A 12,749-nucleotide genomic window follows, 5' to 3' on the forward strand; every position below is an offset into this window, starting at 1 on the left:
AATATTGATAGAAGCTTCTTTTTCATTATTGGACAATGAAATCGAGAAAATTCACTTGATAGTTTATGGAGCTATTATCCATAACTTTTAGGGCGATTAAAATAGAAAAAAAAAACTACCCAAGTTCTAACGAGCTAGGTGTTCCATAATGAATTTTTTAATTTATTTTTTAATTTTTTTAATTGTTTGATAAAAGAGTGAGTTATTTAAGATAAATGAATTATTAGATGTAGTGTTAGAGTTTAAATTAAAATTTTATACAAGGAAATTTTATTTGATGAATTAATGATATAATACATAATTATTTTTAAAAAGGACACCCTAAAAAAGCATCAACATTTTGGGGATCCAAGCTTATCTAACTTGCTTGTCTAACAAAACTTTGTTCATTTTCATTAAAATCAATAAACCCCATTCCTCTACAACCTTATCTTCTTGTCATAAAGTCTCATATGTTTCAGACCTATCCTGTTGGTAATTTGTAAATATTTCCCCCCAAAAGTACTTGGCTATCCAATGTAGTCAAGTTAAAAGGGTTTTATTTCAACTTTAGACCCTTACTTGCAACTCTGTCTAGGGTCCACTTCAGAGTCACATTCATGGACCTATGCTACTATAAAGGCATCCCCAAATATGCATCAAAATCATCAGATCATTGAATTGCTACAACTAAATTTATCTCTATATACTAAATCAGGCTGTAAATGCTAAAACACATCACAGATTAATTCAAGTAAATATGTTGACTTGTTGCTATACCCAAGTATGACAAATCCTGAAGAATGATCTGCAGGCAGAGCTTGTAATACCTTTCAGTGAGCAATAATAGCAACATGAATTAATGAACTCGTCTTCAAAGTTAAAGACATCAAAATCCAAATCAATTAAATCTATAATAATAATAGTAATAATAATAATAAACCCCACCCCAAAAAATAACAAGATCCATAAAAAACAAAAACAAAAATCTCTAAAGGGATAAAAGAAAAATGAGTGAGGATAATAATATTCTTGAAAATTTTCCGACAGCATATCCAAAATAGGATATGATCTGTCACAAAATGACACTATTCAATGCCTCCCAACTACAAAATGGGGGGAACCAAAACAAAACCTGATGCTTTGATGTTGATGGTTAGTTTCTCAAGCTGTTGCAGAAACATGGGGCATGGCGGTTGTGGCTTTAGCTTCTCCACCACCACCACCACCACCATTAAACCCGCCAGAATGATTTACACGGCTTCCATTATTGCCACCACCACCAGCACCTCGGTTCGGGAAACCTCCCCAATTGCCACCCCTATTATTATTGTTACCAAAATCATTCCTACCATTGAAATCACCTCTTGAATTATTATAACCTCCTCCTCTACCATAGTTCCCTCGCCCTCCTCCTCCTCCTCTTGGTCCTTCGTTCCTAAATCCAGACATTCTTCCTCCTTGAAATCTCCCTCCCCTATTGTTGACTGCAAGGACAAGATATAATCAATTCTTTTTTTAATATTCATGTCAATAACAACTTGAGGAGGCTAGCACGACCCCACATAAATCAGGGCGTTTTTAGTGGGAATCAAACTTGAGACCTTCGGTGAATATAATGTTTTTTAACTCTTCAATAAAATGAGGAACAGATATTTTGATTTTGTCATGTTTTCGAGGCAAGTGCTTATTTTCAGGCGTGCAAGTTAGCTTACCATGGGAGTTATTGTTGGACATCTTTTCCTGGACAAAAACCTGACGCCCACCAATCGTTATTGGGGAAGCCTGAAACAATTAAGTCAATGCTAAAAGGGTTAGGATGGTCCACAAACCACTCAATTACTAGGCGATATGAAAAAGTGTTGTGGAGAAAATTAACAAAAATAAAAGGAACACTGTGAGACCACCACTACAAAAGAAAGCAAATAGCCTTAAGATGCTGGGCTTAATAATATTACTATCAAGTGTCCTGAGATTCAATAGCTGAAGTACGAATGCAGTTTATTCAACAACAAATATGATGAATTCAAAATTGCAATCACGAGTTAAGCAATTATTTCATGGCTAAGAATTTCTTCTCTATCTACATAAATCAAGGCAGGTGCACCTAAATGGCTAAATGTCAAATTGTTGTGCTCCTAGCAACCCAGGTTAAGTATTTAATCATTGCCTTCTCAGCAAAAGTACTTAAGCCTTGTTTGATATGGGGTCATTTGAATAGCCAAGTGAATATTTCCAAATAGCCTTGTTAATGCTAGTTATAGAAAAACAGGCTATTTGAGGTGTTTTGTTTGGGGGTTATTATGATTAGGAATTGTAACCCCATAAGAATGTACAAGCATTTTCCCTAAGCACATAAGCATCTTTAGTATTTATTAGACAATAATATCAGTACCTCAATTGCTTTTTCAACTGCAGAGGCAGCCTCAAATTCCACAAAGCCAAAACAAAACCCTTGCTGCAGTCACAAAAGACCATTAATACCAATTACAAAGATCAAAATTGTATGAAGAAATAAACTAACTGTATACGTACTTTACTTCTAACTTGAATCCCACCACTTTTAATTGTTCCAAACTTCTTGAATTCTTCCTCAAGAAGGCCAGGGTTTGCAGTTAAAGGCAGGCCCTTGATGTAAATTGAGTAACCATCAGCTGTAAACGGAAATGAGAATTATGAATAGTTAACAAACTTATATAATTTCCACTAAATCAGCCACAGGAAAGAATAATAAGATGTGAATGCCAAATTAATTTGTTCAGGAATTTCAGCATACCTTCAGTCTCTTGGTTATTCGCATCTTCAGCAGCACCTGGCCCAGACAAGGGAATTTCAGCTGCTGAAACTGATGCTTGTACAAGATTGGCCTGCTGTTCTTGGATCTTAGGGGCGATTTTACGAGGAGCAGGAGTAGGAGATGAAATAGCTGGTCCATTTCCCTTCATGACCATGACCTAAAACAGCAATTGGAGAGAATTATTTCATTTGATCTGGTCGCATGTTTGCAGCACCAAAAGAATGTGCAATACTTCAACCAACGCAATAATATGGTAAGAATAATTTATTTACTTTTTAGAGCAAAGATTTTTTTCCTTAAAGGAGGCTAACACAACATCCTACTGCAATGACCGCAACTTCAGTCAAGGTTCTTTCAGTGGGACTCGAATAACCTCACTCTTAAGTTTTCAAGACTATTACCACTTGAGTTACCCTTTTTGGTGAATATGGTAAGGATAATAAACTAACAGTGGGATGATTTTCCCAACTAATCGGTTAATCTATTCAGAAAGCTATCAAACCAATATTAGGAAAAGGAAAATCAGAATCCCAGTATAATAACTACTTACAATGGAAGCATAAGACTTCTTTGGCTCCTGGACTTTGGAGTCGGATACAACCTTTTTCAGAGGCTCATTTGGTACTTCAACCACAACTTTAGCAACGGGAACCTCCTCCTTTACAACCACTACCTCTCCATTATCAGCAGCGTCTACAGAAGTTTCCACATTTACTGGAACAACAATCTGTTCACTCTCCACTACAGGAGAAGGAACTTACAACAAGAAGCAACAGGATCAATAATACATACAAGATGCTACATTTACAATTCAACTAGATTCTTAATTGTTACCTTGTTGTGGAGCTGATGCTGATCTATCCACCACATTATTGGAGGAGACAGTGATTTCAGTCGAATTGTTTGCATCCCCTGTGTAGCGTAACATGTCATTCAAGACAAAGTACCCTTTCTCTTGTGTCGCAAGGAAAAAGGTTTGAGTGAAGTTCTGAATTACGTTGTCCTTCCCCACCAGACAACCCGTTACAAGAACATGAACACCACCATTACAAGATTCTTGTGCATCCACAGTCTTAATCTCAGGTGTCAACTCAGAATAGTTTTGAGACAATATCTTTGCATCAATAGCCTGTCAATTAACCAATAATTACAAAAGGGCGTTTCAGGATGGATACAATAAGCCCAATTCCCTAAAACTTTCTATTAAATCCCTTCAACTTCAAAACTTAAAAATCAAAACTTAGTTCATCAGATGCATGGGGGTGAACATATAAAGTAGATGAAAGGGGACACCACCTCCATAGTAGTAGTAATGGTCATGGACCCATCAACAGAAGGACGGCCAAGTTGGCTGATATCCTGATAAAATTGATGAACAAGGGACGGAGACTGATGCAGTATATGGTAGTACTGCTGAACAAAAGCATTACCGACCTAAAAAAACAAGGGTAAAAGTCTATCACATGAAAACATGATCTATATATAAAAAAAAAAAAAAAAAGATCACAGATTGAATCAGAATGAGATTGACATACAACTTGAGGAACGGGCGGTTGAACCGAAGTCGCCATCTGAAAGTGATCCACAATGCTGCGATAAAACCCTAGAACAAAAACGAAGAAACCCTAAATAATAAAAACTAGATCATTGAAGAAGTAAAAAAGTGATGAAATCATAATGAGAGCTAATGATTGTGATGATAAGAGTAAAGAAAGGAGATTTCATCGTGATCTTTTTAGTACCTGATGGATCGCTTTTCTTGAGCAGAGCAAGTGCCGGCGGAGAAGAGAGAATATGTAATGTTTCTTTTTCCTTTATTTATAATTGGGGTAATTCACAAACATAAGGTATCTAAGCTAAGCTGAATTTTATTATTTATTTGGGGCTCTTTATTTTGGCCCAATGTTATTTTGAATTTTTTTTCTTTCAAATTTTATTATTTGGGCCTTCTTATTATTTGTTTGGATGGTATTTTATTTAATTAATTAATTTTATATTTAAAAATTAATGTTTTCTCCTCTATTTTTAATTATATATTTCCTCCTTTTTATTTTTTTAATCGAAAAATTATTATTTGTAATACTCAAGGACGGATCTATGTATAAGTCTACCGGATTGTAACCCGAGTAGTCCAAAATATTTTGTATGTAAATGACAATAACGACAAAAAATAATGTCGTTGTTGATAATTTTGTCGCTAAAAGAGATTAGCGACGGTAAACTACATATATTTTGTTTGTTAGTTTGATATTATTATCATTTTAATCAGGATAAATTTTATGAAAAGTATTTAGTATGAGTATATTTTAAATTTTAGCTCCTTCCTTCTAGATAGATGAAATTTGGGGATTAAGGGATGGTAACTTAAATCGAGAACAAATCTTGATAGTAAAAGATTTGTTGATTCTACTCTTTATAGATCAATAGAAGTTGAAATATGTAAATAGATTGATTCCTTCTTTTTCTTATATGTTGTTTTATAAGCATGCATATTAGGAACAAGATGGTTAATTTATGAAAAGTGATTAATTAGGTTGTGTATTGCAACAAATGTTGCACTTTTAGAACTAGTTAGTAATTATTAATTCTTTAATCCAATTCCAATGTATATAGGTTTTGACTTTCATGGTAACAATTTAAACACTATGTCAACAAATGAATAATCCATGCTTTAGAGTTAGGTGAACATAAATATATATATATCAAAATGATGTTCTGTTTTTTTATATACATATACATCATTTTTAAGATTGAGTATTTTATCGATAATTGAAATGTATGGTTGAAAAACATTTAAGTAAATATTTAATCGAGCAATTAAGGTGCAATGATTAAAAAAAATTGATAAATTTTTAAAATTCTACATTAAGGCCTCGTTTGATCTTTGGGTTATTGGGATAAAATCTATGTTTTATCCCAAACCCCAACAATCACATTACAACTCAAATCAATCATTTTATTAATTAAAATACCAAAACTACCCTTTAATTAAATTTAATATTATTTTTATTAATTACCTTAAATAAAAATAAAAACCCCATATAAATCTAACTATAACATATCATATTATTTATCATAACATTTAAATTTTAAATAATTCAAATAAATAAATAATTATACTAAAAAAATAAAGTTTATATATTTATTTAATAAATATTAATTAATTTATAAAAATACCTCATCTAAATTAAATATTTATAAAAAAAATTATTTTAACTTTTTTTTATATATAAAAAAAATTCTAAATAAATATATTAATTAATTTAAGTTCAAAAAATATGAACTGAAATCAAATTTGAGATCAAATCTGATTTGGGTTAGAAAGAACCTGAATCAGATATTTGATAATGAATTAGTGGAAAATGAAATTGGAGAGGAGAAGATAGAAATAAGTAAAAAATTAGAAAGGTAGAACTGGAAGAAAAAATAAAAACTTGGGTTTTATCTAATTGGATCAAACATGAGTTTTTAGAGAAGAAACCCAGGTATTATCCTTATAACCCAAAGATCAAACGAGGCATAAATTAACATACCTTATATCATTTATAAATATATATAAATTAAATTAAAGAGAAAGGAATTCTATCAAATAAAAAAAAATGAAGATTTTGATGAAAATAATTAAAGAATTAGTGAAATAAAATCAAAATATATTTATTTACAAACAACTCGAACAGGAAATTGAAAAAAAAAAAATCAACGTAAAACTATAGAAAGAATTATGGTATATAAAAGAAGTAAGGTATATAAATCTAATATATATTTGAAAAACTGTTCATTTACAATTTTATTATTATATATATTATAATATAATATATTTTTTAATTTAAAAAAATAATCAACTAATAATAATTTTTTTCTAAACCTCAGCCCACTTGAACCATAACTAGATTTGTCTAGGATGTCAACAATCCAAGAAGGTGACCCAAAATGTTTTTATATATAATTTAAGTGGGAAGTATTTTATGACTTGTTTTAACTTATTTACGCCATTCATGTCTTCCCTCCTTCTTCCAAAGTTTTTTTAGTCTGGATAGAGATTTCAAATCTTAACTCAGCTCTTCAACATAAAAATCAATTACAATTCATTGAAATAGATAACAATACACCATTTGTGTTCAAATATATAACATGGGAAATTGTCTCTTGATAATCAATTATAAATACTAAGTCATAATTTCAATTCTCTACATTTATCATTAAGAATTGTAATCCATGTATACACTAATTTGAATGGAAACTTTAAACTCTTTTGTCATATTTTGCAATCTTTTTTGTAAATTAAGATGAATTAACTACTTATTTGACAATATTATTTTTCTTATAAATGTTCTTCATTTTTAACTTTACTATTTTGTTTATTATAACTCATTTTCTTTAAAAATTATTTCATACCAATACTTCCAACTTATTATTTTAGTAAAGAAAAATTAAAATTTAAGGTGTAACAAATATTGTTAGGATCTAGGTAGCCGCTGGAGGACCGGGGGTTGGACCGGTTAGCGGTTCTCACTCGAAGGGTGGTGGTTAATCCGGTTAAAGATTAACACCGGGGTTTCAATACTACACAACCTGTCACAAACCCTTGAACTAGGTTCAAGCGCGGAAGAGGTTTGCTTTCAAGTTGAAGCGGCACGCTTGTATGATAGGCAGAAGCGGTATTGTATAATGGAGGTTTGAAGTTTGATGGGTCGGCTTCGGTAACCTGGAAGTTTGGCTTGGATAGGATTAAGTCGGTTGAAGTGGTATAAATCGGTCAAGTAATGAAACCGGGAGACAGTAAATAACAAGACAGATTTTATGGATGTTCGGAGATAAAACTCCTACGTCACCCCTTCCTCTCGAAACCGCGAGAAGGATATTCACTAAGGAATACAAGTACAAACCGATCGAGACTTATTTCCTGCTCGATAACACTCTTACAATTTACACCGAAATTGTAAAACACACTTTAACTTTTAACACTTAGGCTTTCTAAAACAACACAATCTTATCACTTGTAGTAAATGCTCTTAGCGCTCGTTAACTCAAAATGTATGTCTCTAGTTGTCCCGCATTTACTCTTCTTCAACTGCCCCTTTTTATAGGTGAAATATGTCAACGGTCATATTTCACTGCCTTGAGTCTGATTGGCTGAGCAGAGGTGCAGTGATTCAGTGTTTCAGACCTGCGGTCGTTTCCTCAGACCTGATGGTCAACCTCAGACCTGGTATTCTGTCTCAGACCTGCCGGTCTGTTCTTCCGGTTTGTAAGACAAACCTGCCGGGTTTGTCTTTTACTTGATGTAGACACTGTCTGTTGGACAGTTGTCTATACTTGGAAGATTTCCTTTCTGCCTTATCCCGAAGTGGAAAGATTCGGTAGTACTGTCTTCTGCAGCCTACAGTCTTTCCTCAGACTTGCATGAATATGGAAGTGTTCAGTCTGTTCCTTTGATATCGTTTTCAACAGATACCCAAATTGTCTTCTTGTACTGGTCGGCCGCTTGACTTAGCCGAGTGGCTTTTGGTATGAGTAATGTAACCGGACTTCTTCCGGCTATTTCTCTGCCTTGTGAATGATCGGCTGTTTGATGATTCCGGTTTTAAGCTTTGGCCGATCCTTTCTTTGTGCGGTCACGTTCTGAATACTCTTGGTCGGTTTGGTAGCTTGACCGGCTAGTTTTCTTAGCTGGTTCTTTTGTTTATCTGGTCCGGTTCCTTGTTCCTGCATGGAAAGTTTATTTAAGTTAGGTTTATTTGAACCGGTCTTATTTTATCTAACAATTTCTCCCTTTTTGATTATTTTATTTAAAATTATCAAAATCATGTAAGTTTGCAACCGTAGGCCGGTTGTTTTGTTTGGCCGGATTTTTGAAACTGACTTGGGAGAATTTTTCGAAAAATGTTGAGAAAAATTTGGAAGAGTCTTTATAAGAGTCTTTATCTTTTATCTTATCAATTTCTCCATTTTTGATTATTTTATTTAAAATTATCAAAACTAAGTAGAAATGCAAAAGATGGCCGGTTTCAAAAAGTAACTTTATATATATATATATAGATAACCGAAAGAGACAAAATATATATATAAAAGCACTAAGGCAATAAGAGGAAAGATAGTCCCTATTCAGAGTCCGTGAAGTCATATAGGTTCTTCTTTTTCTTCGGTTGCTGTTGACCGGTCGGTTCGGAAGATCGGCGTCTTGAAGACCGGGACCGCAGTTGTTCTTCGACTTCATCTTCGACTTGGTCGGCCTGCTGCGATGCACTCGGGATGACCGGTTCAGAGACCTCTCTGAGCAGCTCGGCAATTTGAACCTTCTTAAGGGCCTCCTTCTTAGGGGCCTCCCTCTTCCGCTTTTTCGGCGCTGAGGCGGAGGCGGTCGCCTTTTTCTTCTTGTGTTCCTTAGCGAAGCCGTCCAGCCTCCGTGCTTCCCTTTCCAACCGTGCGGCATCCTCCGCAGCCTGAGCGGCTACTTTCTCAGCAAACCCTGGGTACTTAGCCTCTGCAATTCGAAGTCGCTCGGCCTCTGCTTCTTCTTCGGTGAGTGGAGTGGAACGCGGTGCCTCCTTTTCTTTACTCATTTCGGCATCCAGCGCATCATGGATCCTTTTAGCCGTCTCAGCATCGGCCGCTATAGCCGCGGCATCCGCGTTCACCTTTGCCTTTAGCAGTTCGGCAACCTATTCAGAGAGCGCCTTTAGTTCGGTCACGAGACCCACATTCGTCTTTTCGAGTTCGGAGACCCGGTCAAGTGTCGTGCCGACCAGATCAACACTCATCGCAGTCAACCGTTGATCGGTTTCTCTCTCAAACCGGTCGAAATCTTTCTTTAAATCGGAGGTTACGTCCTCCAGAATTGCAGTTCGCTGAACAAATTTATCGCGCTGAACCGCCTCTTCCTGCAGACATTCGCCGAGTTCCGAGAACCGTTCTTGATTTCTCTCCAGAAGATGCCTTGTGACGTCGGCGAACTTGAGGGCCGAATCAACTATTCTGTTGTATCTATCCTTGAAAGGTTGAACCACTGTATCTTCGAACTCTTGAATACGGTCATCAATCCGTACCGATGTGGATGCTTCAAGCTTTTGAAGTCGGTCCTCAACCCATTCTTTAGTAAAGTCTGAAACAGGGACTTCCGGTAGTGGGGGAGGTGATTGCTCGGCGAGATTTGGATCGGCTCCTTCACTAGATTCTATCGGTGCCGCATTCTCCCTTGGAGGTGTTAGGCAGTTAGCCGGAAACCTTTCGATCTTGGGAGCAGTATAGACCGGTACCTGCATTCGACTGCAAATGGCTTCCAGCCGCTCGACTTCTTGAATTAGTTCCCCTTTGGCTTTTTCAAGCCTTGCTAACACCCGCGGCGCTACGGTGTCCACCGATTCCATCTTGTTGAGCTCTTCCGTAATTTTCCGGATTTTTGTCGTTAGTTTCCGAAGTTGAACCTTCGGTAACAAGAGACAAGTTCGGTGTTGTACCTCTTGGAGTGTGTTGGAGTTCGTAATGTTCATCATCAGGTCCTCCACTTCCTCCAGTCTGTTTATGCATTGCTCATTTGTGTGGCCCGGTAGGATCTCTCTATACGGTGTATCAAACCGGTGCTCGTGCCACTCCAGGTATAGTTCTTCAACCGACTCGGCTCTTCTTCTGATGCATTGAAGGAGTTTCCTAGCTATCCTGTCGGCCTCTGCTTCTTCGGCCTCCTCCCTCTCTGTGTTGCCGCCTTCATCATCGGCTTCTTTATTAACCTCTTCTCCACCCTCGGTGGTCTCAGGGTTGGTGTTTGGTGCGGCATTATTGGGGCTCTGGGCCGAACCGTCTTCATTGACCGTTCTATCATCCTCGGTCTTCTCCGTGTCGGTTCTCTCAGAGACCCACTCCTCATCTTCTGTGTGTTGCGGTGGTTCTGAGAAAGTTACATGCTCTTTTCCTTTGCCTTCGGCCTTCGCTTTGGCTGGGGCAGCTTTCTTGGCGGTTTTCTTCTTTTGGCCACCTATGGAACCGGGGGCCGGCTGTGTCCTTTCAAGGAATTGCCTTGATCTGATGAGGCAACGTTCTGCTACAGCGACGCCGGGACTGATGTCGAGATTTAGGTGGAGGAAGATCTTACCGAGGGGCACGGCGTATCCCCACGACCGGTTTGAATCCGGTTTCACCATGTCATTAGGTTGCTGAACACCGATCTTGCTCAGTTGACCTCTCTTCCCTCCATCAGACCGATCAGCATCTTGATTTTGTCTCTTGTGAGGTTGTTGAGGTTTCCTCCCCTCGCCAGGATCGCCCTTGTGAAGATGTCACATATCGGGATATATTCCGGCTTCAACATTTGTTTGCTGCCGGATGTTTTGATCGGCTCTTTAGTGGCCGATAAAATCTGGCAAGCCGCCTCAAAGGTGTCCTGTTCTATTTCTGCCGTTGCATCCTGGCCGGTTGTCGGAAGACACAGGCTCTCGGCCACCAATGCTTCGGTGAGCACTATTTCAGAACCGCATACAGTCGCGGTGATCTTGTCGTAGGAGATGGTTGCGGTTTTGAAGAACTCTTCGACCGCATCCTTGTATATAACATGAGGACCGCCGAGGAAATATTCCAGACCGGTTTTGATTACCCGGTCAATAACTTCCTTCGCCTCGGGCGTACCATTCAACCAGATTTCCTCGAAATCCACCTGAGAATAGAGTCTGAACAAAGCCGAATCACGCCCCATGTTAAAGAATTTGAGAATGTGAGAGATAACCGCTTTAGAGAGTGAGAGAGCTTAGAGAGAGAAAGCAGATTCGCGTGAGAATGAAATAAAATGACCGAAAGTCCCTTTTATAGATGCGGTTTGGAAGCCCAACCGTCCCATCAATAATGGGCGGGAATTTTCCCTCCAAATTGAAATGAGCGTTAAACCGTGTGCGCCAAACTATGGGCGGTAAACCAAAAAGGAGGGCGGCAGTTTTTGGGCGGGAAATCTCCCTCCAAAAGCCTTTGCTTATGTCATTGATGACGCACTCTTCTTCTGGAAACCGATTGATGATACGGTTTCTAAGTCTAACCGGTCAGTTTGAGTGATCAGAGTGTTAACAGATTATTTTAAGCAGATTTTATGTGACCGGATAAGAACGCGGTTATAGTTTGAAGATGTGAACCGGTTACTTAGATAAATGTTCAAAGAATTAAGAAGACACGGTTATTTAAACTGAAATGATATTAAAATTCAAGAAATAGTAGAGAAAGGGAACCGACATAAGATTCGGTACAGAGATAGGCATACAGAAATAATGTAAAGTACAGCCTATTGAAAAGACATTCTACAGATTCGGTCTATTGCCGAATCCTTGTCGAGGATGTTTGAGGAAGAAGCCGGTGTGCCCGGTCCGAACTCTGGCCGGTACCCAAGAATCAGCTTGCTGATATGCGGTGCATACCCGAGACCTTTCTTAGTCAGCACCATGTTCTTAAGATTTTCGAATATGACCGTTGACCAGTTAATGGCCGATTCGCAAAGAATGTGGGTCATTATGTTGTAGGTATTCCTAGAATACCGTTGATTCGGTGATTGACACAGAATCGACCGGGTCACGATTTCGAGCAGTAGCTGACCGTGACTAGCAAGCTGGGTTTTTGGCCCAAAGTGTTCCACCGGAGAAGAGGTGGCCGACAGATATTGCGCGGTTTCAAATCCCGCAAGGTCCTGTATAGTCGGAAAGTCAGAGAAACCTTCAGTGGGCAGACCGAATAGTGAGGCAAATTCAACCTCGTCTATCCAGAATGTATGGTCTCTGACAGTAGAGACGATGTACTTTCCCCTGATGCAGGCGCTTCGAAAGAAGGCCTTAACATCGTCTAGGAGAATAGGACCGGCCTCTTCAAGAAAAGGTTGAAGACCGGTTTCAGCGAGAGAGTGATACATGAGTTTCTGCTCAGTAGTACAGTCCCTCTCGCCCATGCAAGAGTTGAAATCAATGCTTAGGAAGTTTCCCAGAGTTTTGCTCGGCATGATTTCGGT

General features: G+C 37.8%; 1 protein-coding gene across 2 annotated transcripts; it reads right to left on the bottom strand.

Moving 5' to 3' along the window:
• Nucleotides 1-816: 816 nt before the first annotated feature.
• On the bottom strand, nucleotides 817-4,590 carry LOC124919807 (nuclear transport factor 2-like). Of its 2 annotated transcripts, none has more exons than XM_047460145.1 (10): nucleotides 4,519-4,590; nucleotides 4,312-4,379; nucleotides 4,073-4,210; nucleotides 3,611-3,905; nucleotides 3,327-3,517; nucleotides 2,756-2,933; nucleotides 2,515-2,633; nucleotides 2,375-2,437; nucleotides 1,695-1,764; nucleotides 817-1,466 (listed from the first exon to the last, which is right to left on the bottom strand). In XM_047460145.1, the coding sequence occupies exons 2-10, from the start codon at nucleotides 4,345-4,347 to the stop codon at nucleotides 1,144-1,146; spliced, it is 1,413 nt and encodes a 470-aa protein (XP_047316101.1). In that variant the 5' UTR covers nucleotides 4,348-4,379; nucleotides 4,519-4,590; the 3' UTR covers nucleotides 817-1,143. The 2 variants fall into 2 exon arrangements, with proteins under 2 accessions (XP_047316101.1, XP_047316100.1); XM_047460144.1 differs by having other exon boundaries at nucleotides 3,327-3,532.
• Nucleotides 4,591-12,749: the final 8,159 nt, after the last annotated feature.

Source organism: Impatiens glandulifera, chromosome 1 (genome assembly GCF_907164915.1).
Source record: "Impatiens glandulifera chromosome 1, dImpGla2.1, whole genome shotgun sequence".
NCBI lineage: Eukaryota > Viridiplantae > Streptophyta > Magnoliopsida > Ericales > Balsaminaceae > Impatiens > Impatiens glandulifera.

Bases quoted from the DNA above. Each gene is read 5' to 3' on its own strand.
- LOC124919807 (XM_047460144.1), bottom strand. From the start codon at position 4,347: ATGGCGACTTCGGTTCAACCGCCCGTTCCTCAAGTT. The intron at 3,533-3,610 runs GTAACAATTAAG...TCTTGTTGTAAG, and splicing joins AGCATCAGCTCCACAACAAG to TTCCTTCTCCTGTAGTGGAG. The intron at 2,438-2,514 runs GTACGTATACAG...TTGTGACTGCAG, and splicing joins GGATTCAAGTTAGAAGTAAA to CAAGGGTTTTGTTTTGGCTT.